This window comes from Leptodactylus fuscus, chromosome 3 (genome assembly GCF_031893055.1).
Source record: "Leptodactylus fuscus isolate aLepFus1 chromosome 3, aLepFus1.hap2, whole genome shotgun sequence".
Taxonomy (NCBI): domain Eukaryota; kingdom Metazoa; phylum Chordata; class Amphibia; order Anura; family Leptodactylidae; genus Leptodactylus; species Leptodactylus fuscus.
The window spans coordinates 189,129,037-189,154,393 of record NC_134267.1 but is presented as its reverse complement, the minus strand read 5'-3'; the positions used below and the strand labels follow the sequence as shown (position 1 = coordinate 189,154,393).

The 25,357-nt window shown below is 42.0% G+C and overlaps 1 protein-coding gene across 2 annotated transcripts in view; it reads right to left on the bottom strand.

Moving 5' to 3' along the window:
* Positions 1-25,095, bottom strand: part of LOC142198100 (glypican-5-like) — a 185,564-nt gene extending 160,469 nt beyond the window's left edge. For both annotated transcript variants that reach the window (XM_075268930.1, XM_075268931.1), the window contains exon 1: positions 24,604-25,095. In XM_075268930.1, coding sequence (XP_075125031.1) covers positions 24,604-24,754 — 151 coding nt within the window. In that variant the 5' untranslated portion in view covers positions 24,755-25,095. The remainder of the gene's footprint in view (positions 1-24,603) is intronic.
* Positions 25,096-25,357: the final 262 nt, after the last annotated feature.

Below are 25,357 nucleotides of genomic sequence, written 5' to 3'. Positions count from 1 at the left end.
TCTGGCACTCCAGCTGTTGTAAAACCATAACTCCTAGCATGCACATGTGCTTGGATGTTCTCGGATCTTCCATAGAAGTGAATGGAGCATGCTTATACTAGGAGCTGTAGTTTCACAACAGCTGAAGTGCCAAAAGTTTCTGATCCCTATATCACAGCATAAGAAGAAAGAATATATGATAGTGGAGCAAATGACTAATATTATCATAAATAAAGATACTGTAGCCAAAACCTAGAAGAGTTAGGCTAAAGATGTGCCACATACTGTATATCACTAAGTGCACACTAATAGATATATTGCAACTTGAATGTTAGACTCTTTCTCTTCTTTATTCCACCTCTTATGCCTGACCAGTATTTTGTGTCAAAAACTGATATATTACAATTCAGCAAAGTCACACTTTGACAAGGAATTAACAAGGTGTAATAGGTGTCTAAAACAGCATTAGCATTTACACTAGTTTTATGTACAACCGGTCAAATTACTGCAATTCCTGTCTATATTATATTATATTACGGTTTCTGTCCCTTTTTTTGGAGTAAAGTAAAAACTGCTACCACTTTGCAAAAACGAGGGCAAAAAAATCACAAGAAACGCCATAGATGTTACTTATATAAAATAAGGGCCCTATTATGATAGTGATAATGCTATGCAATGTTATCATGCTCAATCCCATTGGGCTCCAGAAAATGTACAAAGCACTGTATAGGTCTATGGACATAGGAAAGTCATGAGCAGGGACCATTTACAGCAGGACACAAGTCCCTACACTCTGCTACATACCCACACATTGTGAAGCGTGTTCAAGGGTACTAAACTCTCTAGTACCTTTGTAAGGGGGCCTTCACAGTAGCGCCGCTGTTCGCCTTTTGTGAGTCCGTCGAAAAGCCAGGCAAAACTACTCAGGGACGGCTTGCCGGTGGTCAGTTTAAAAACCCATTAATTTCAATGGGTTTATAAAGAAAACCACCAGTGTCCATATGCAGCCTCTCCACTGTGAAACCGATTTTTTTGCAGACACAAGAATAAACTGACAATTGGGTGTAGGGACATGTCCCCAGCTAGTGACACCCAGATGTCAGTATTCATAAATTTTTAGGATGAACTGCACAGTACAGGCTGCATTCACGCTAAATATTAGAGTCAACCACAAAATCCGCTAAAAAATCAGCGGAGCAAAAAGTCCTGCAAGGAGAAGGTTTTAGTATAAGATAAGAGTTAATGCGAGCGCATTCTAGCATAATACACGTGTATAGAATACACGTGTAAAAATAACACTCCCATTGACTTCAATGAAATCTTTTACACGTGTAAAAGATTTCATTGAAGTCAATGGGGGTGTTATTTTTACACATGTATTCTATACATGTGTATTATGCTAAAATACACTCGCCTTAACTCTATGTGCACGGACCCTAAAAAACGAATTGGGTCCCATTCTTTGTGTTTCCAAATGTAACCACTTTTTAAGCAGACATGGACCCCATGTGGACCCAAACGACGGAAACCCGAACACTGGTGTGAATCTAGCGACACAGTACTAACAAAAGGATCTCCGGAATTTATTATATCATGGGAAAATACAAGTATTTAGTAAAATATGTATGTCTGGAAAGGGGACAGGTCCTCTTTAATGTATATATTTTATAACTTCACTATCTACAGCTGAAAAGAAAATATTCTGATAGAGAATTTACAACACAGCTGAAAGCAGCTGCAAATACTAAAAAGCATTACATCACTAAAAACTAAGAAAAATGACTACTGCGAAGGGCCAACTATTCTGTAAGACAGCAAATGAGCATATATAGTCATCAAACTGGAGAAAAAATTCTAAGTATTCTACTGGAAAGTTGGACAGAGGACTTTGCATCAGGACTTCACATCATTGTAAAAGACCATGGCACATGAAATACCACAGATAACTATTTTTGCCTTCCCATCCCAAAAGGGGATTATTCCGACTATGTATAGAGCAATCGGTCTGCAAATGGAATTGTTAAATATAGGATTCTATGGGGAATGCACTTGGCAGGGTTACTCCGTCCAGTGGATTCCTCGTTCTGACCTGCCGTTTTGATTATTTGCTTGTCCTTTGCAATGAATAGATAGTAGCTTTAGTTTTGAGCAGTCACATGACTTTATGCCCCCTACCCCATACCTTGACTATGAAGTTTTGCGAGGTTATATGGTAATATAATATATTGTTGTCATCCAAAGAACAAGATTTCCATATTCACATTATCATCAGCAATACTGATTAACCCCCATCTCTAAAACATTCCCAGAAGGTTAATGTCTGGGACCAACTTGTGTTTATTTTCAGACTGGAGCCAGAAAAGTGACACCGGAGCAGCAGTGTCTGTGACATGCAGGACACATGGAGGATCAAGAGCTGTGTCCTCCAATGACTGACAAAGCACAGCAGCAGCAACAGAAGCGTATAGCAAAATATCCAATTCATTGGGAGATTTATTGTATCAAAGTCACCGGTCCTGGAAAGGTTAACAAGCATTACTAGTTCCCTGATATGCTACATGGGTTAGATCAGTGACCCCCAACCTGTGTCTCTACAGCTTGTAGGAGTGTTGAAACACCACTGTACTATTCCTTACAAGTATTAAAGGGGTGCTAATACCAACGTTCAGTTCCCACTGAGTTGCTGTACCAGTGCCCAACCAATATACAGAGACCAGAGCCAACTGCTTCTGGTTCCATGCTGTGTATAGTACAGGCATCAGAAGCAGCCTTGAACAGCTGATCCTCATGGGGGCCGACTGTCAGCCCCTATCGATTAGATATTTAAGTCCTATCCTAAAAAGTAAATTCCTCCACCCATGTTATTATATTATGCTATTGTGTGCCTTATATTAATGTGAAACACCAGCACTAGATTTGATGTACTGCTAATGTTTGTACATTATAATGTGGGGTAAAAACCCTGTACTGAAGAGCAAAAAGAAATTATACAATAGAATGGTACTAACGTTATTTACCCCAAAATGGTACCATTAAAAAATACATCTCATCCTGCAATAAACAAGTCTACAAAGTAATGGTACTGACTCAAAGAACAAAATTATTGTATTATTTATACCAGTGGACGTTGAACAAACAAGACCTAAAAACATTGGATGATTTTGTCTTTTTTCAATCCCCCACCAAAAAACCCTGTATACATGTACTCCAAAATGGTGCCAAACGGTGCACTAAAAATACATCTTGTCCTGCAAAAAATAAGCTCTTTGATGGCTAAGTCAATGAAAAAGACATTATTGCGGTTGGAAGGAAGGACTTGCGATAGCGCTCCTTCTCACACTTGGGGTGAAGCAGATGGTCACTTACAGTGCTGTCAAGTCCCATCAAGGTCTCATACATGGGGTGGGATTTGTTCTCCCGCATGGAGGTCACCACGGACAGTATCCTTCTGTCACCCACCACCTGTACTGGGACCAGGGGCTCCCCAGGACAGAGCTGGCCCTTCTGATCAGCCTGTCAAGTCTATTTCTGTCCCTGGTTAATATACTGCTCCCCCAGCAGGCCACACCGAAAAAGATGGCTGAAGCAACCACAGAGTTGAAGAAGGCCCTAAGAAGTGTCCCCTGGACTCCGAAGGCCCTCAGCCTCCTAAGCAGGTAGAGTCTGCTGTGGCCCTTTCTGTGCAGGGCCTCCAGGTGATCAGCCCAGTCTAGTTTATTGTTGAGGAGCACACCCAGATACTTATAGGTCCTGACTATCTCAATACATGTCCCTTGGATCTCCACCGGGGTCGAAGCACCTCTCCGTTTACAAAAGTCCACCACCATCTCCTTGGTCTTCCCAGCATTAATCCTGAGGTGGTTCTGCTGGCACCATTCAACAAAATCCCGATTTAAGTCTCTGTATTCCCTATCGTCGCCATCAGTGATAAGGCCTACTATAGCAGAGTCAGCGGAGTACTTCTGTAAGTAACAGCTAGATGAGTGGTACCTAAAGTCAGCAGTGTACAGTGTGAAGAAAAATGGGGCAAGAACTGTACACATACTGAGGGCGATTTGTCAGGTAGTCTAGAATCCAGTTGGATAGGTGATGGTCCACACCACCAAGGTTCAGCTTCTCCCTCAGTAGCCCTGGCTGAATGGTGTTGAAAGCACTGGAGAAGTCAAAAAACACTATTCTCACAGTGTTCCCGAGTTTCTCTAGGTGAGAGAGAGCTCTATGAAGAAGGTGGATGATGGCGTCATCTACCCCAATGCCCAGCCGATAGGCAAACTGGAGGGGGTCCAGAGTGGAGCTCACTAGGGGGCGTAGGTGTGTCAGGACCAGTCTCTCTAGGACGTTCATCAGGTGGGATGTCAGTGCTACAGATCGGTAGTCATTGTAGCCGATCGGGTTGGGTTTCTTTGGGACTGGTACCACACAAGATGTTTTCCAAAGTTGAGGTACTACTCCCAGCTTTAGACTCATATTGTACATGTGCATAATAATACCACCTAGCTGGTCACTGCACATTTTAAGAACTTTTGCGCTTATACCATCAGGTCCTCAAGCTTTGTCTGCTTTAATCCTCTTGATTTCCCTACACACCTGAGACTCCTGGAGGATCAGATAGTCAGATTGCAGTTGACTGCAGGTCGGTGGGATTGGTGGGGTCCATTGGTGTATTTGTGGCCCTATTGATGCTACTGTAGGTAAAACCTTAAATACCTTGCATTCTGAAATCTTCATCACTTTCTAGGACCCCACTTCCTGTCAGTGAATGGAAACAGCCCTGTCATTTTCCCCTGATGTTGTCCATTGGACATAGGTGTATGGGTGACAGCACTAATGTGTTGTAACTAATATGTAACATGTGTCAGTTGCATCAGAGTGCGCATTAACCCCACGATGTTTCCATTTACTTATCGGTGGAAGTTATTTTCTGGGACCCTCAACTTTGTCCTAAACACAGCAAGACTTTGTAATTTGGATTTTTTGTGCTCATGTTATGTGCACTTTGTCTCCTTCTCTGTTGTATTTTTGACAGACTGAGAATGAAGGAAGCCGTAGTCTTGGCTCTCAGAAATGTGCTGATAGAAGAGCCTGTGAGCATTTCCATCTACAGGAGACAGCGCACATCCGTGGCTCTGCATACCTTCCATCTGATTATATACAAGACAAATGTTATGAAGGAAAGTCCATCTCCACATGACTGCATCTTAGACGCCGACTATTTTTCTCATCTGCCTTGTGGCCACCATTACTACTACTGCAGAACAGACCTGTGGATCAGGGCCGATTTCTTCATGTGTTACTTTATATGCGCAATGCCTAATTTACATACTGTATAAGTAATTCATGCATTGTCTATGACACCTTTATTTTAAAGGGATTCTATAGTTACAATCCCTTTTTCAGATAATATCACGTTGAAATAGCCTTAAGAAAGGCTATTCGTCCTCTACCTTTATATTTCTGCTCCATGCCACCGTTCCCTTGATATACCAGTTTTTCCCAGTATGCAAATGAGTCTCCAAACAGCACAGTTGCGTTTCCTCTGTGCTGCCTGAAGACTCTCCAGCGACGCCCTCCATCTTCTACAGCCGCACCTCTCCGCCGCGTCCTTTGTGTAGTCTTCTTCCGGCGAGCCTGTGTTTGGAATCTAAATTCCGCAAATGCACATGTCTATTTGGCCATTTTACTGTGGCCGCTTACAAGAAAAGTACGCTCGTGTAAGTGGCCACAGTAAAATGGCCGAACATGCAGCCTGATGGCAGAGCCAACTGCGCATGCGTGGAATTTAGATTCCAAACGCAGGCTCTCCGGAAGAAGACTACACAAAAGACATAGTGGAGAGGCGTGGCAGTATAAGATGGGGGCGTCGCTGGAAAGTCTTCAGGCAGCACTGGGGACGCCACTGTGCTGTTTGTCTCCAGACAGCTGTTTTGCTGTCTGGAGACTCATTTGCATACCAGGAAAGAACAGGAATATCAATGGAACAGCGGCGTGGAGCAGAAATATAAAGGTAGGAGACGAATATCCTTTCTTAAGGCTATTCCAATGTGATATTATCTGAAAAAGGGATTCTAATGATAGAATCCCTTTAAGGGCTTGTCACGCTACACAAAAAATCCTCTATTAAAATTGGGCAAGTATAGAACAAAGTATAGAACAAATTACAGATTTTGTTTCATTTTTTGAGCCAAATCTAGTAGTGGCTGCAGAAGGAATTGAAAATATAAAAGAAACTCTTATACTTCTCCTTTCTGCTTAATCCATTTCTAGCTTTAGCTCAAAAAACCACAACAAAATCTGCAACAAAAAAAGCAGCTTTTCCAAAATGTTTCCCTAAAGCTATAATGAAAATAGAAAGTCTACAGGGGAAACCTCTATGGACTTTCTGTGAAAAGTGCTGCGGGAAAAAATGGCATGCGTTGCCACTGTGGTTTTTCCCGCAGCGCTTTTTCCTACAGCCCGACACGTGGGGCCTTAGCCTAAAGCCGTTTTCCCTTGAACATAACAATATTTAAATTTGAAGACAATTAAAAGTGGAACTTTTTTGGAAATATAATCAATTAAACATTTTGTAGAGTTTTAAAGCTTTTCTCTGACCATATTAGTGGTGACTTTAGTCTTTAGTTTTTATAGGCTGCCAGTGGATAAGAACAAGAATGCAGGAACTTTCTATGGTCTGGGACTTGTCAGAAACTCAGCCATGATTTCCTTATTGTGGTCGGGTTATCAGGCAGGGATACTACATGTATGAGAAGGTAACCCGGCCACAATAAGGAAATCACGGTCCATATCATAGAACATTCCTCCATTCATGGTCATATTCATTGTCAATCTATGAAGACAAAAGACTGTCTATGACCACTATGATGGCTAGAGAAAGTCTTAATAAAAGTTGTAAAAAATTGTAATTATTATTTGCAAAAATGTTTCACTTGTACAAATCACCTACAAATTTAGATAAGGTTTTGTTCGTGGGAAACTCTTTAATAAAAGTACATTGAAAAATGCCAACAATAGAGGTCCTAACATTATACCCTTACCAAACCCAGTCTGGTTCCTTCTACTCTTTCCTTTCTAGTGTCTCTTCCTGTGACAAGACATCAGAAGGAAAGGGAAGCCAAAACCCGGGCAGTGTCAAAACCAAACTGGGTAGCAGGACACAGGACCAGATTGTTTCATCACAATGCACTTGTCTTATCATACGTGAAACAAGGCAGTGATGCGAAACTTAAATTTTTTTGTGTCTAAAAACTGTGCTGATTTATACAATCTTCTGTGTGTCCCTATGTTATGCAAATTCACATTGTTCTCCTCTTTCTCATGCTTGTGAGAGTGCACAAAGACAAATATATCAAGTAGCGGCCAGGGAGAGTAGAGTGAAGCTGCATCTCATAAAATACACAGAATAATCTGCACACAGCACTCACAGATAGAGATAGATAATATGAATCAGGGATGTCTTCTAATTCTGAAGCCAATTATATTGATTTACTATATACACAATCATTTCACTTACTGCTCTCATATAGGTCAAATACAGTATAAATGCCTTATGCAGGACTTTATTCATTCAGGAACAAGAGAATGGTGCTGATCTAACCCTGTAGTTCACAGGTAGCCAGCCACAGAGGAAGGAAAAACTTCTTATTTACAGTACATAAAAAATAAGCTCTAGACTGATGCTCAGACAAGAATCATATAACGTAGCTGCCTATAATGAAAATGCATAAATGTCGCTGAGCTGGGATGAAACAGATTACACTGCTGGAATATTGCTGGAGAGTTAGCATTATACGTGAAGATAAATTTTCTGGATGGCTGTTTTAGGAGATGAAGACAAGCCATAGTATCAGGATAGCAATCTGATATATTGGGAAACTGCGCTTTGTTTATGGCATTCTTATATGTCAGGCTTGTTAATAAGTAATGTATACAGAAGAAAGCTAATAAATACCCTACATGATATAGCTGTCAATCCAGGCCACAGGATCAGGCTTGGCTTCCCTCCATAAGCTCCCATTTCCTAACTAAGCCTTATCCTTGTATACAGTACATGCAAGGCTACTTTCCCAGAAAATTGGCCATAGTGATGATATCACAAATTCTACTGGGAGCGGGAGATAGTGAGAAAGAATACTCTGTACAGATTATATGTCTAGTCCATCTCTATAAAGAATGAAGATGTATTTGAACATAAATTGAGTCTATAAAATTATACATATTACTACTGACATAATTTGGACTATTTTATTATGTGTTTTCCACAAGGTTCACAACTGTGCTCAGGTTTCCATTTGGGGGCCCCCTTAATGGAAGCCTAAACTACTTAAAAAAGCGGTTACCTGCAGAAACCCACATGCTCCATAGACTATAATGGGGACTGCCGGGTTTCCGCCAAAGAAGGGCAAAAAATGTGAAGAGAAAAGCGCAGTGAAAGGTGCACCAACATTGCTTCAAAGTTGTTCTAAAATTCTAGCCCAAAGTAAGCCAAGTAACAGGTTGTATAAACTTACCAAAAGTTTTTACAGATGCACCAAATTTATCATCCAACACGAGTCACTTTCATAAATTTCATAAATGTTTTGAATATTACACCGGATTAGTAAATCTGTCCCAGGGTGCTTCTTTGTCTTTTTATTAAATATGGTCACTAATTTTGCATTTTTAGTTTGTAGAACTGCACCGGAGGGCTTCAGTTTTTAACACACATTGTGCTATCTGCATTTACAGTTCAGCGGGATGTGTGCTTTATGGCAGATGTGCAGGCTCCTAAAGGTGCCCATACACATGTAGTCTTCTTACTGGTGATGTAGGTGAGTAGGTTCACACTACTGCTTATCAGTTTCTCTATTTTCTCATAAGGTAGACATGATGTGAGTCTCATAGGAATGACTAGACAAACAGACTTCCTGTGCACATATGAGGCTCAGTGTCCATTTGAGGGTCTTATTGTTGGTCACATGACACAACTGAGGGCCAGACGGGAGAGGATAACTCATAAATACAGCCACTGGTAGGAAGATCACAATTATTTCTATGTATATTAAGCACTTTCTCTAATGGACCAGAAATATACATCTAGTACATCTTGTCAGGTAAAATATTCTAAGGCCGTGATGGCGAAGCTATGGCATGGGTGCCAGAGGTGGCACTCAGAGCCCTCTCTGTGGGCACCCGTCTGTGGAAAAGATTCTACTGTGTAAGAGCCACTGTGGAGCAGATTGTACTGTGTAAGAGCCACTGTGGAGCAGATTGTACTGTGTGAGGGACACTGTGAAGCAGATTGGACTGTGTGGGAGCCACTGTGGAGCAGATTATACTGTGTGGGAGTCCTTCACTATTTATATCACACAGTATCTATTTTTATAGCAGACATATGATATTATTACAGGTCAACAATATTACGTGGTCAATATAAAACAGATCTGTGTGATGTAAATAGTGAACATTAATTGTTCAAAAGTTCCAGTACAGTTGCAGTACAAAGTTGTTTGCAATATTGTAATGCCCCATTCACACGACTGTATTTTGCAGGTCCTTAATAATTGTGGATTCACACATTAATGCTGGGAAGACCAAGGAGATGGTGGTGAACTTTAGTAAACGGAGAAGTGCTCCGACCCCGGTGGAGATCCAAGGAACATGCATTGAGATAGTCAGGAACTATAAGTATCTGGGTGTGCTCCTCAATAATAAACTAGACTGGGCTGATCACCTGGAGGCGCTGCACAGAAAGGGCCACAGCAGACTCTACCTGCTCAGGAGGCTGAGGGCCTTTGGAGTCTAGGGGCCACTTCTTAGGGCCTTTTTCAACTCTGTGGTTACTTCAGCCATCTTTTTCGGTGTGGCCTGCTGGGGGAGCAGTATATTAACCAGGGACAGAAACAGACTTGACAGGCTGATCAGGAGGGCCAGCTCTGTCCTGGTGAGCTCCCTGGACCCAGTACAGGTGGTGGGTGACAGAAGGATACTGTCCGTGGTGAGCTCCATGCGGGAGAATAAATCCCACCCCATGTATGGGACCTTGATGGGACTTGGCAGCACTGTAAGTGACCAACTGCTTCACCCCAAGTGTGAGAAGGAGCGCTATCACAAGTCTTTCCTTCCAACCGCGATCAGGCTGTATAATCTACATCAGTCCAAGCGAAGATCACTCCGCACATAAAACTAATGATTATGAATAGAGATGAACGAACAGTAAAATGTCTGAGGTCCGATATTCGTTTCGAGTAGCCCCTCAATATTCGACTACTCGAATTGAATATCGAACCCTATTATAGTCTATGGGGGGAAAATGCTCGTTTCAGGGGTAGGCAACATTCGATCAAATTATACTTACCAAGTCCACAAGTGAGGGTCGGGCTGGATCCTCCGTGCAGTCTTCTCCTTGCAGTGTCCCCGCGGCGTCTTCCGGCTCTTCATTCACTCTGCCAGGCATCAGGCCTGGGCAGAGCCGACTGCGCATGCCAGCACTACAAGCGGACATGCGCAGTCGGCTCTGCCCAGGCCCGATGCCTGGCAGAGTGAATGAAGAGCCGGAAGACGCCGCGGGGAAGCTGCACGGAAAAAACTTCTAAAGGTAGGAGAAGAACCAGCATTGATTGGCCGACTGTATAACATTCGCCCAATCAATGCTGGTTCTGCATCGAACTTTTACATTCAAACAGTGAGTGGTACTCGATCGAGTATGAGTATTTCGAATACCGTAGTATTCGATCGAATACCTACTCGATCGAGTACTACTCGCTCATCTCTAATTATGAAGTCTTCTTTCTTCTTCTGTTCCTTAGCTGTTATGGACTCTTAGTAGATCTTCTCTTCTCAACATATGTGTGTCTGCTTCCGTAATATATTACTGTGTATTATCCTGTATCTGTATTACTATGCTGCTGTAACATACTGAAATTTCCCCACTGTGGGACTATTAAAGAATTATCTTATCTTATTAAGGTTAAATTGTTGGCACTTTGTGATAAATTAGTGGGTTTGGGGTTGAGGTTTGAGTACTTGGTCTCTAAAAGGTTCGCCATCACTGCACTAAGGTATAACCGCCAACTAATATCATTGTCTGCAAAAAAGTTGGGTGCATATGTAATTTCTTAAAAGAAGAAGAAAGACAGTTCACCCTTTGACTAGTATCACTGAACATGTATGGCCAATCTGAACATTTGTATTGACCTTTATGTTTTGTGAAATAATTGTCCACCAGATGATCATTTGTTCAACTGATATTCATCAAACTTCCAACCTGCTTCTGTCTAATATATGTGACAACTAGAGATGAGCGAATAGTATTTGAAACTCTAGTTTCGAATACCTCGCTCCATAGGAATGAATGGGCTGCAGGCGCCGGCGGCCGGCGCTTAACCCCTACGCAATCGTGCGCTCCCATTCATTCCTATGGGAGCGGAGGTATTCGAATACTATTCGCTTAACACTAATGACAACCCTAAAGACCAGTGTAGCAGTGGAGCTTCATGCAGACAAATATGGGCTACGAGCAGTACAATAGAGCTGTGATTCAGTCCTCCATACTCTGCTGACACTGTCCCAGTCTACTCTGAATAGCTGACAAGTGAGCAAAAGATATCAGGAAGCAGGTATTCTGTAACATTACAAAAGTTCTTGTAGAAAAAGACACAAAAACTTAGATTTTTTTATAATATGTGTATTAAACTAAATAATGGCATTATATTATGAGAGAACAAAATATTCATCTTGCATAAGTTTTTTTATTCTCCAAAAAGATCTGTCAAGTCAGGATTCCCCCCATACATATAAGAAAGATGACTGTTCCTACCAAAATCAACAGGTTTGGACAGTTTTTCTATAAAGTGGCCTTAAGAACTAAGGTCCAAAGGACCTCCTAAGACTTTTCTACAAGAAGGATCACTTTTAATGCCCTTTTCTTGGCTCCTAGACTGGCCAGTATTTATTGATCTAGCTGATAAGCAAATGGGCCTTTGCCCAGTCTTATGAATATGGCTGGAGGGAAACAAGATAAATCAAGGAGGCTGGCATGTCTTCAGCTTTTGCATATGAAAAATCTATTTATATAATACAGAATATATTTACACATATTAATGTCATAATCCAGGGGTAAGAAAAACATTTACATAGCCTCAATAAGCCTAAGAATATGCAGATGGACTTGATAAACTGAAGTTTCTGGCAGCCTTCTTATTTATCTTTGCTTCATATTGACTCTAGATTAGACATTAGGGCCATATTGGGATCTTTGAGCTGTAATTACCAACCATTCATCAGCACCTCTCAATACTACTCTATGTAGAGAATGGCCTAGAGCAAATGGGTGGTATCGGTAGAAACTGCATATATATTGGTACTATAATGGGACATAAATGGCATTAGAGGTGTGCAAACCAGTTCCTAACTTGTTACAAGTTTTCAAAAAATCTTGGGTTTGACAAACCTGCGATTTTTTGAGTTTGCCATCCATGACTCAACATTATACTTTGGGGTTTCTTTACACCCCATGGTATAATAAGAAGAGGCACAGGGGAGGTGTAGAAAAATATTAAACACTGATACTCATCCCTTCTAGGCTCCCTCAAGGTTTCAGGGCTCCATCATGGTTATCTTTGGTCGTCTTCCAACTTCTGAGTGACTTCACAGGCGTTAGGCGATCGTTAAATCCCATGATTGGGATTCAGTAGCCACATGGGCCATGCTGATATCATGATGCTTGTGTCACTGTGTCATGATGTTGGTGTACCTCACATAGATCGAATCTTGTGAGGTTCATCCATCTCTTTATGGCTCCTTACTGTTGGACATGTTACATATTGTATAAGTGTGATCTTCAGATATCATTTCCAATCTGACAGTTTTCTTGCCTATATGTAAGCTCACCCTTATGGTAACCTCGTTCCTGTCTGTTCTTCCTTTATTAAATAGTTTTAATTTGCCCAGAGAACGCTCATAGTGTCGTTGAGCTGAGGACAATAAACTTTGCTTCATTTTGCACACAAAGTGAAAAAAGGTGTACTGTCCTCAACTTCAACACCACAATGTGCATGCTCCAACTGATGTGGATACAGTGCGGGAAAGTTTTATCAGTCAGTGCATAAAACATAGAAAAGTTAGTTTTGGGGTGACCTCCTGGGAATATTATATATGCAAGGTTCAATCTAGGAAGACTGCTAAAACATTGATTACAGACAGAGCTTGGTGGACCCCATGGACTATAATGGTTTCCATTGGGTGCCCGTCACTATAAAACTGAGTCCATAGACGAGTACTGGGGGGCGTTCCTCACTGCTCAGTGTCATCGCTGGGCGGTAAGCAACGCTACCTCTCACTGTACAGCGCAATAGATGCTGCTGTGAGGAAGGGCGTTCCTGCCTGACTGTAAGAAACACCCTCCTGACAGTGAAGAGCTACAGTAACGGCACTGATAGCTCTTCACCTGGGGCACAGAACGGGAAAGCCGATTCTGAATTCAGCGCACTGTCGGCTTTCTAGCAGTGTATTAAACCGCATGTGCCCAAAATGGTGAAAGGTCCTCTTTAAGGATCTAATTTACTATTGTCATCCGATGTTCATTGCACTTTACATATAAAGAAAATGTTAGAAAAGTAGTAGGGTTTTTCAGGTGTCTAAATTGTAATAAAAATAGATCCCTAACAATACTAGTGAATTAAAGGAGTTTTCCACCGGCATAGAAATGGTAAGCAATGGCCTTCAAATGTCGTTAAAAATTAAACTTATCTCCACTTGACCCCTTTTGGGCTGGGATCTGGGTACATAAGCTTTTTTCATTATTTTTGAAGACTTTTAAGACATTTGCAGCTATTTGTATGCCGCCTGAAATCCTCTTTACTCTAGTTAAGCTTTGTAAACATATTTTTACTAAAAGTTAGCCTTCAGCCGTGTGTTACACAATCACAAGTGAAAGCAGTAGTTGTGCAACCTTTGTCAAGAAAATGTAAGTGTGATGTGATCGCATTGTGTATTTATTTACAACCTCAGTATTACGCCTACAGATCCACATGCTGAGCAGACTTTAGTGTAACAGCCAAAATAAACAGTCGTTCCCACTTGTATTCTGTACTGATAAAACACGCAGCAAGTAAAGGACACACAACACACAAAACACTGGCACCTTTACTAAATACAATCACATTTCTAACGTCTGCACCGTGTTTACTGTCTCGTAAACCTGCAGCTGTATTATCGCTGCCATTTACTTGGCTTGCTTCTATTTGCTTGGGATGGTTTTGGCACTGTCTACCTAAAATAAATAACCGGTGAGAACAATAATACAGGACAAGTTGAGGTTTGAATTGTCAAACTAATTTTATCTTGTGCAATAGTCACAGAAAATTCACCTCCCGCCCTAATTTATATATTTTTTTATCCAAGAAAACCTCTTTACGATTGAGGAAATTTAGAACAGTGCACCCTAGTGCACGCAGATTACTAAATAGAGACAATATTCATGTTTAAGAAAGTTCCCATAATTTCCATCAACAGCAACTAGTCTGCTTATTCAATTTCCACAAAGCAACCTGCAACCTACTAAAATATATTATAGCAGCAAAACAGGTATGATGTTTAGTGTGGATATGTCTGTATATTTGTGGGTATATGTTTGTGTATACAGTATACATACCTCAAAACAGTCCTGAATTCTGCGAGACTTTCCCAGATTTAGGGGCCTGTCCCACAGTCCTGGTCGGCGTGAGGTATGTCCCGGACGCAGGTGAGTTAAATACACAAGTGAATGAAGTAGGAGCTGTCACAGCTTAGCTCCTGCTTCACCGCTGAGCTCCGGCTCCTGGAGATGTAGGCGCGATGTGATGACATCATTCACATTGTGCCTACAACTCCGTGAGTGAGAGAGCAGACAGAAATACGGGGGAGCGAGGAAAGGTGAGTATCAGTGTTTTCTTTTATGTTAAGCATTGAGGGCAAATTGAGGGGGAACATAATGAAGTGGGACCTAGGGGTAGATGAAGGGGGAGAACGATGTGAAAGTAGGGGCAGAGATGGAGGGGGGGCATGAAACTGGGGGAGAGTTGGAGGGGATCATGAAACTGGGAGCAGAGATGGAGGGACATGAAACTGGGTGTAGAGATGGAGGGGGGGACATGAAACTGGGGGCAGATGAAGGGGGGACATGAAACTGGGGGGGAGAATGAGGGGGAGATGAAACTGGGAGCACATGAAGGGGGGATATGAAACTGGGGGAGGTGAAAGGGGATATGAAACTGGGGCCAGATGAAGGGGGATATGAAACTAGGGGAGAAATGGAGGGGGGACATATAATTTACTGGTAACTGCAGGATGATTATACTGTGTGAGGGCACAAGAAAAATTAATGAGAATGGGCAGAGTCAATGTAAAGTGAGTGGAGCTAAATTTGCCATGGTTTGGTGTGCGTGCCACACATTTTGTCTCTCTTTCTGTTCTTTGAAAGTTGGGAGGTATGAGTATGTTTGTGTACGTCTGTATATACTGTATGTGTGTGTGTATGCTGTATATGTGTTTATGTTTTTGTATACCGTATCTCTGTGTATATCTGCATATACTGTATCCTATTAATATTATAAATGTGAAAGTTTGTGGGTTTGTGAGTTTGGATGTTCGGATGTTTGTTCCTCAATCACGGAAAAACCGCTCCACCGATTTGGCTGAAATTTTCCACAAACATAGTTAATACACCCGATTGCGCAATAGGCTACTTTTTGTCACAATAGCACACATACGTTTGTGCCAGGAACCCCACAAAACCCAAACTCACACCACCATCTCTGCAATCTCACACACTTTGGACCATAGCAAGCCACAAAATTCCTATTGCCCTCTACAGCCTAGCCCCTAACCCCACACAATCTCATATACATATACACTCACCGGCCACTTTATTAGGTACACCATGCTAGTAACGGGTTGGACCCCCTTTTGCCTTCAGAACTGCCTCAATTCTTTGTGGCATAGATTCAACAAGGTGCTGGAAGCATTCCTCAGAGATTTTGGTCCATATTGACATGATGGCATCACACAGTTGCCGCAGATTTGTCGGCTGCACATCCATGATGCGAATCTCCCGTTCCACCACATCCCAAAGATGCTGTATTGGATTGAGATCTGGTGACTGTGGAGGCCATTGGAGTACAGTGAACTCATTGTCATGTTCAAGAAACCAGTCTGAGATGATTCCAGCTTTATGACATGGCGCATTATCCTGCTGAAAGTAGCCATCAGATGTTGGGTACATTGTGGTCATAAAGGGATGGACATGGTCAGCAACAATACTCAGGTAGGCTTTGGCGTTGCAACGATGCTCAATTGGTACCAAGGGGCCCAAAGAGTGCCAAGAAAATATTCCCCACACCATGACACCACCACCACCAGCCTGAACCGTTACCGATACAAGGCAGGATGGATCCATGCTTTCATGTTGTTGATGCCAAATTCTGACCCTACCATCCGAATGTCGCAGCAGAAATCGAGACTCATCAGACCAGGCAACGTTTTTCCAATCTTCAATTGTCCAATTTCTATGAGCTTGTGCAAATTGTAGCCTCAGTTTCCTGTTCTTAGCTGAAAGGAGTGGCACCCGGTGTGGTCTTCTGCTGCTGTAGCCCATCTGTAGCCTCAAAGTTCAACGTACTGTGCGTTCAGAGATGCTCTTCTGGCTACCTTGGTTGTAACGGGTGGCTATTTGAGTCACTGTTGCCTTTCTATCAGCTCGAACCAGTCTGGCCATTCTCCTCTGACCTCTGGCATCAACAACGCATTTCCGCCCACAGAACTGCCGCTCACTGGATGTTTTTTCTTTTTCGGACCATTCTCTGTAAACCCTAGAGATGGTTGTGCGTGAAAATCCCAGTAGATCAGCAGTTTCTGAAATACTCAGACCAGCCCTTCTGGCACCAACAACCATGCCACGTTCAAAGGCACTCAAATCACCTTTCTTCCCCATACTGATGCTCGGTTTGAACTGCAGGAGATTGTCTTGACCATGTCTACATGCCTAAATGCACGGAGTTGCCGCCATGTGATTGGCTGATTAGAAATTAAGTGTTAGCGAGCAGTTGGACAGGTGTACCTAATAAAGTGGCCGGTGAGTGTACTTTACCACTTTGCCCCTCACCTTAACGATACTCCAGGAGGCTCTCTTTAACGCTCCGGAGCAGCCATGTTTGCCGACCCCCACCGCTCTGACAATCCGCGACACCGCCCACCCATGTCAATACCCCTAGGAGGTCTAATAAATGCAAAAAAAAAAGTTTACAAAAAGTAAAAAAAAAATATAAAAAAAATAAATAAAAAGGATTAAAAATTCAAATCACCCCCGTTTCCCTAGAACACATATAAAAGTAGTTAAATACTGTGAAACACATACATGTTAGGTATCCCCACGTCCGAAATCGCCCGCTCTACAAAGCTATACAAATATTTTTCCTGTTCGGTAAACGCCGTAGCGGGAAAAATGGTCAAAAGTGCCAAACCGCCATTTTTTCACTGTTTTGATTCTGATAAAAAATTGAATAAAAAGTGATCAAAGCAATAACATTTCCCAAAAATGGTAGAACTACAAAGTACACCCGGTCCTGCAAAAAAAGACGCCCTATACATCCCCGTACACGGACATATAAAAAAGTTACGGCTGTCAGAATATGGCGACTTTTTAAAAAATAATTTTTTAACACAGTTTTGGATTTTTTTAAGGGGTCAAAATGTAAATAAAACCATATAAATTTGGTATCCCCGGAGTCGTAACGAAACACAGAATACAGGGGACATGTCATTTTGGTTGCACAGTGAACGCTGTAAAACCAAAGCCCGTAAGAAAGTCGCAGAACTGCATTTTTTCTTCAAATCCACCCCATTCAGAATTTTTTCCCTGCTTCCCAGTACATTATATAGAATAAATAATGGTGGCATCATGAAGAAATATTTGTCCCAGGAAAAATTAAGACCTCATATGGCTCTGGGAGCGGAGAAATAAAAAAGTTATGGGGTTTAGAAGGAGGGGAGTCAAAAACGAAAATCAAAAAATGCCCTTGGCGGGAAAGGGTTAACTTCAAATACTTCTGTCCCAAAGTCACTATGTAAAGTTTCTCACAACACCGTATAGCAGCTCAAATACAAATTAACTTCAACAAAAAAGTCTCACGTATTCTCTGAATTATAGCAACAACAAGATACAAAGTTACATTTCATATCCCATCCCTTATACACAGTACGAAAACCTTACCCACGCCTGTATATACCCACTTCTACAATCACCGCAGACGAAGTCGCGGGTAACAGCTAGTGTCTGTATATATTTGTGTGTGTATATGTGTGTGTGTATGTCTGTGTATACTGTATGTTTGTATGTCTGTATATATTTGTGTGTGTATGTGTGAGTGTATGTCTTCGTAAACTGTATGTGTGGGCATGCTAAACAGAACTTTGTCCACAGCTATGCCAAGGATAACCATGTATCACGCAGCTTAAAACAATGTTTCCCACCTGTGCAAAGCATTCTATGCAAAGTCTTTATATTGTTCATCCACCCTGCTGATTCAGACCTCCTAGTGAATACAAGTCACTTTGAATGTTTGCCAGATTCATTTATGTCCACAGCCACTTGTAAAGTAGAAAATGAAAACCTCTCTCGTATATAAATGTCATAGGATAAAATGGAAAAATACTAATGTGTTCTGTGTAAAAGGGAAAGACATGTCACCCCCTACATGGTACGGAAAGCCACTGTAAGCTCAATATGAAAGGAGCACAAAGACAGGAATACTAGTAACTACTGCCATGTCACCCTGCCATGGTCCAACAGCTTTGGTGGAGTTCAGCTCTGAAGGATGGTCTTATCCAGTAATGTTAATGAATAAGCACAGATCTATATTAATCGTAAATCGTACTCATGTAGTCATCTGATAGGGTCATACAGATGCAATTAAAGGGCTAAGGCCCCACGGGACGATACGCGGCGCTAAAGCGTTGCAGGAAAAAACGTGGTGGGAACGCATCATGGTTCTTCCCGAAGTGCTTTGAACAGAAAGTTCACAGAATTTTCCTCCGCTGACTTTCTGCTACCATTATATCTACGGGAAAGCATTTCCGTAGATATAATTGACATGCTGCGATTTCCTAAACCGCAACGGTTTTGGAAATCACAGCGTGTCCGCACTGCGGTTTGAAACATAAAGTAAGCATGAGATTTGCATGAATCCCATCCACTTTGCAGATACTGTAAAACGCCGCAATTTTTCCAGTGGCGTTTCCACCACGGGCAAATCGTGGCGTTTCCGGCCTGTGGGGACCCAGCCTAAAGGGATTTTCCAGGACTTTTACATTGATGGCTTTTCCCAGGCCCCCTGGATCCGCTTGTTGAAGCAGCAGTTCATTGGTCACATGGCCTGACTGCAGCTCAGTCCCATTCAAGTGAATATCAAGAGATATTAAGTACAGTATTGTACATTTGTGCAGTGACTATGCTCAGTTTTAAGGAGCATCAACAAATTTATTGACTGCTAACATTCCACTAAGTGAATGCAGAGTGAAATATTTTAATTTGATAATTTTCTATATACTGGTTGATATACAGAGCATGCACCCTAACAGCCAATGAACCCGAGTGTATCTCACAGCTATGCCAGTAATGCAGATTACCACCAGCCGATCCAAACAGCACGCTCCATAGAAATGAATGGATGCACCTGGTACTTCCGCTTTGACGGCGGCCGGCTGCTTAACCCCCCGCGTGCTGGCTACATCCATTCATTTCTATGCGAGCGTGCTGTTCGGATCAGCTGATCCGAACAGTACTCGCTCATCTTTACTCCTAATGCCTTATTCACACAGGCGTGTCCACCAGTGACACATAGTCTGTATGCGAGTAACACACCAGCTATTCAGGAGCTCACAGTATCGTAACTCACTATAAGACTCCATTCCCACGGAGTAACGCGCCGCTCATTTAGACACGGAAACATGTTTCAGAGCGAGGCTCACTACACATTGAAATCAATGGGTTATAAAGCCTCCCATTGAGTTCAATGGGTAGCGCGCGTAAGCCGGCACCCATTGAAGTCAATGGGATCTGTTTTGAAGCGCCTCGCTCTGACACGTGTTTACGTGTCTAAATGAGCGGTATGTTGCTCCGTGGGAAGGGAGCCTAATGCAGAAAGTCCATTCACATGCGCCTGGTCAGTCCACAAAATACAGCCAGCGCATGGACTGGACACAGTCTTCCCCCGACTCTTATGTCAGTAATAACCATTCTTCATTCCATCAATCTCATCTCACAGAACCAAACACAATTTTCTCTCACCATTGTACATATAGCCCACATCTTATAACCATTTTCATTTAGCCGTCCAGTTTAGATGAGAATATGATATCATTTATGACTCCACAGTTATTATCATAGAACATAGCTGCAAGGTTTCTTCCAGACATAATTGATTCATTCCCCTGAAGTTGGAGAGCTTACATATACACATCCAGATAACAATCTACAGTATGTAGGTGGCATATTCACTGAGATCTAAGTACATACTAAATTGTGGCCATATTTATTGGATGGCTACTTTACTGTCCTCCCCTTAAGGCCATGTTCTCATAGTAAGGATTCAGTCAAGATTTTAGGCAAACCTAAATTCTTACAGATAACGGGAAAATAACAAAAAAGAGGTGGCACTACTGTATAGGTTTAGACAGGAATATAAGTAATCCTTGGACTGTAGGTTACATTTATGCTGCCCTTTGGTGGTGCTCTACAGTATGAAAAATGTAAATGTAGTCTATAGAAAAATAGTGAAAAACTGGGCACTCACCACAAAAAGCGTTCAGTTAAAACGATCCAACCTTTATTTCAACTTTCCATGTAAAAATAAGGGAGGAAGCACGCCTAAATGGAATGAGCTCGTTCCATTCAGACGTGCCTCCTCCCGTATTTCTCCATAGACTGCATTGTAAACAGATACTGCTTGAGTATGAAATATGAAGCAGAATTACTCAGATAAGAAGTAAAGGCAGGAGTATTAGTTAAATACAGCCGCATACATTTTCTTCAGTAACGTATATTAGTAAGTTTGCCCCTTCACCTGCATTATTGACTTATGAAAAAGAAATAAGTTTTCGTATATTTTGCACGACAAGGCAAAATCTACCCACAGAATAATGAACGTGACACAGATTTTAAAATCCCACAGCATGTGCATTATTTTGGTGGATTCCACAGATTAGCTCCACTGAAACAATATCAACTGACACATCCTTGGCAGAAATTTGAGGTTTCGGCCCGGGATTTCTGCTGTGGATTCTATGAAAAATACACTAATGATTCAGCCTATGCAAATCTACATGTGTGGACGAAGCGTAATAACTGGAATCTAAGATTGAAATATATACTGTATGTTGAATATACACATTTATTAATTATTGATAGGAACTTTATTCAAGGGATTTTATGGAATTTTAATATCTTTGCATTAAGATTTGGACTTAGACCACACTAACTAATCGGCCCCATTTTACCTTGGTGACATCATGTCAGGTGACTGCAGTGACCATCTATTTTGTCACAGAGGTGAAGTCACTATAATTGGGCTAACAGCCAACTTACATCATCTGACATGTCACAAGAAATGTCACTTCAGCATATACGAAGACAGACGAGTGGAGGGAAGGAAGTCATAGCTAAACTGGTGTGGAATATAAAGTGCACAATTTGGCATTTTTATATCTTGCACCCAAATAAACACTGCAAAACTCATTCAAAGAGGATCTTTCATGTATATATGCCTAGAAAGCCGAACTGTCTGCATTGTCGGTATCTGTCCTAGTTGCAGAGATATGGGTACTGTTAGTTTTGGCTCTGATATCACTGCACTATTAGGCTCCGTTCCCACGGAGTAACGCGCCGCCATTTAGACACGTGTCAGAGCGTGGCGCTTCAAAACAGATCCAATTGATTGCAATGGGTGCCAGCTTACACAGGTAACACATTGAAATCAATGGGTTACAAAGCCTCCCATTGATTTCAATGTGTAGCACACTTAAGCCGGCACCCATTGAAATCAATGGGATCTGTTTTGAAGCACTGCACTCTGACACGTGTATACGTGTCTAAATGAGCGGCGCGTTACTCCATGATAACGGAGCCTTACAGGGGCCGGCCATAAAGCTCAGTGTCACCAGTGGACAGTATGGAATGTCCCCCATGACAGTACAAGGCTATACAATGTGAGTGCCATCTCACCACCCAGTGATGACGCTGAGCTGTAAGGCCGGCCCCTCAGTCAGTGTAGTGATATTGGTACCAAAACCAACAGCATCAACATCTCTTCAAGCCAGCTTTCCAGCCATGTATAACACAACCAATGTTAGAGAACTTGAAAGGACCTCCTTAAGACTGGGGCCCCACGTGGCGTAAACTGTGGAATTTTACAATCAATGCAAAGGTAGCAAATCCTATCCACATATTGCAGAAAAATACATGTAGCAGAAATGCTGCGATTTCCAAAACAGTCACTTTTTTTGAGATCTTAGCATGTCAATTATACCTACAGAAAGGCTGACGGTTTCCCTATAGGTATAATTGAAGCAGAAAGCATGGGAGAAATCTCTGCGGACCTTATGTAAAAAACGCTGCAGGAAAAACCACAATGTGTTTTTCCCGCAGCACTTTTTCGCTGTGACTCGCTATGTGGGGACTTAGCCTAAAGGATTATTTCCATTACACAAAATGATGGCATAACCTAGCGAGTCCCATAAATCTGTGAGATGGGTTTAACCTTTTTCATGAATGTTCTTGGAGTAAGCAAATTGGTGGAAGAATTTATTGCCAAGAGGAACTATAGGTCCTCATCTGTCAAATTTATAAGGATACATTTACACACAGCAGATTTGTTGCAGACATTTCTGTGGCTGAAAGTCAGTTTCATTCAACTGCATAGGGGTTGTTTTGGTGGCAAACACATGGGTTTCTTCAAGCCCCATTTAGATTAATGGGACAGTGATAGAAATTGGTGCTATGTGTGAATTCATCCTAAAAAGTCTATAAAATTGTTTTAGTGATTCTAGAAAGGCTCCCATGGGGGTGCTTGCTGAAATTGCAAACATATTGGCTTTCAGCTGGCCTTTCCAGAAAGAGATATAACTAAGAAAAGGGGTAGAGATCCCCATAAAATAGAATAGAATATGACACATATCATATAGAACAGATTCAGATATCAGATAACATATAAAACAGGCTGATTCAAATTCCTCTTCACTTTCCGCCATACCCTAAGAAACCATATTAGCAAACACCATATACAATATATAAAAGGGGTCTTCCCATCTTAATAATCTATGGATAGGGGATAACTTGCAGATCAATGGGGTCCGACCTCTCAGCCCTCACCAATCAGGAGAATGGGGGACTTCAGTCCCTGCTCTGAATGGAGTGAAGATTGGGCAGAGCGTACTTCGCTCCTTTCAAAACAATGGCTATACCGGAGATAGCTGAGCGCTGTACTTCGGCTATTCCTGGCATTCTCATTGACGTTAATGGAGTGGTACGCTCACCAGCCCAAACACAACTTCATTCACAATGGGTAACAAAAGTCCCCTGTTCTCACTGGTGGGGGTCTGAGCAATTGGACCCCCATCAATCTACAAGTTATCTCCTATCCTATACGTAGGAATTAACTTTTTAAGATAGGTTAAACCAGGTAACAGATACCATATCAACCAGATTAAGGTACCACACAACACATACAATATATTACAGATAAAGATAGCAGATGTAACATATACCATATATAACAAATTATGATACCAGGATAACAGACACAATATGTATCATATACCAGATACCATATATAACAGGTACAATAAACCATATATAACATACATAACAGATCCCGATACCAGATCCCATACACAACATACTCAGATAACAGATCCCATATATATATATATATATATATATATATATATATATATATATATATATATATATATATAACAAGTTTGTGGTGTATACTTTTACATCAGACCCCTGGCGTGTATTCTCACATATATACAGATGCTTGTTCTGCAGCCACCATATAATCTGATGGCATAAACTGCTCACAAGAAATCCCCGTGTAATCCTATTACTGAAGATAACCACATGGGATGGCACCAGTTCTGAACATCTCAAGTGCTCTATTACATGCATATGAACTTTCTGTACAGAGTACAAACCCCTCATTTTATCACATGACAGCTGACTCAAATTTTAGCTTTTTTCCTGTAGGGCATTATATACAATGTAGCCATATGTCTTCACATGTATCTATGTATCGACACACAACATATAAATGGGAAGGAATGAAAAGACAGCAGTAATAATATTGCAGAACTGACACCTAAATAATGACAGATGTAGCAGTGCTGTGTTTGTTGGGTCCAGCAGAGCTGACTGCGCCATTTAGCACACATTATACCCTGTGGTTTCATGTAGGACTGCAGTAACTACAATGATTTATCATCAATTCTTCTCCGCGACATTACTCCTCTTCCTCCAGTGCCAGCAGCCTATTGAGTTAAGTGACATTATATATGCAAGGTGGCTTTATATAGAACGCAATAAACCGGCGATGAATAGGAATAATGTTCACTCACCCTCAATTGGTACCTCTGGCACCAGCCGACCTCTCCCGACCTGCTGAAGCTGGAACGCTGCACGCACCTCATGACAACTTGGGGGGCGCTCGGTTGGCATAGATGGCACCAAACTGAGGAGCAGGAGGAGGGGCAGAAGCAACATGGGCATTTCACCAAGTAGAGGGGTACACAGCGAGTGCACCAACCTCTATTTACCTATATACCGCATCTATCTGCCAAGGTTTGGAAGACCAATGACTACACACCTAGGCAATGCCCCATGCCCTCATTGTACCAGGCATAACATTTTGCCAGGACACAATATGACAGCTGTCTTGGCTCCCAAGTGTCAGGACTTGTGTGTCTGTGCAGTGGATGACACCTTTGTAATGGCTGTGTGTAGTCCAATCTTCTATTTATTTGGCTGGCAGCTTCATTCTGTGTCTATGTAGAGTCTCAGCCTGCAGGACAGCTCCCTCCCTCACTTCTGTACTTCTGTCTCACTTCATGCCTCCCTCCAGCATGCTGATCCTCAGCCCCTCCCTACCTCCCTCTCTCCTCATCCCCCATTCACTCCTGGCCATTTAACTCCCCACTTTCCAAGCAGCCCTCTCCGCTGTCACCCATCAGCTAGCCTCACATTACTGCCGCTCACATCTTGGCTCTCTGTCCACATCATGCTGTAAGATATACATCGCATATGTCAGCCGGCTTATTACAGCATGACCAAAACACTGGATCCAGGGAAAGTGATTCAAGCGGTTTACAAAGG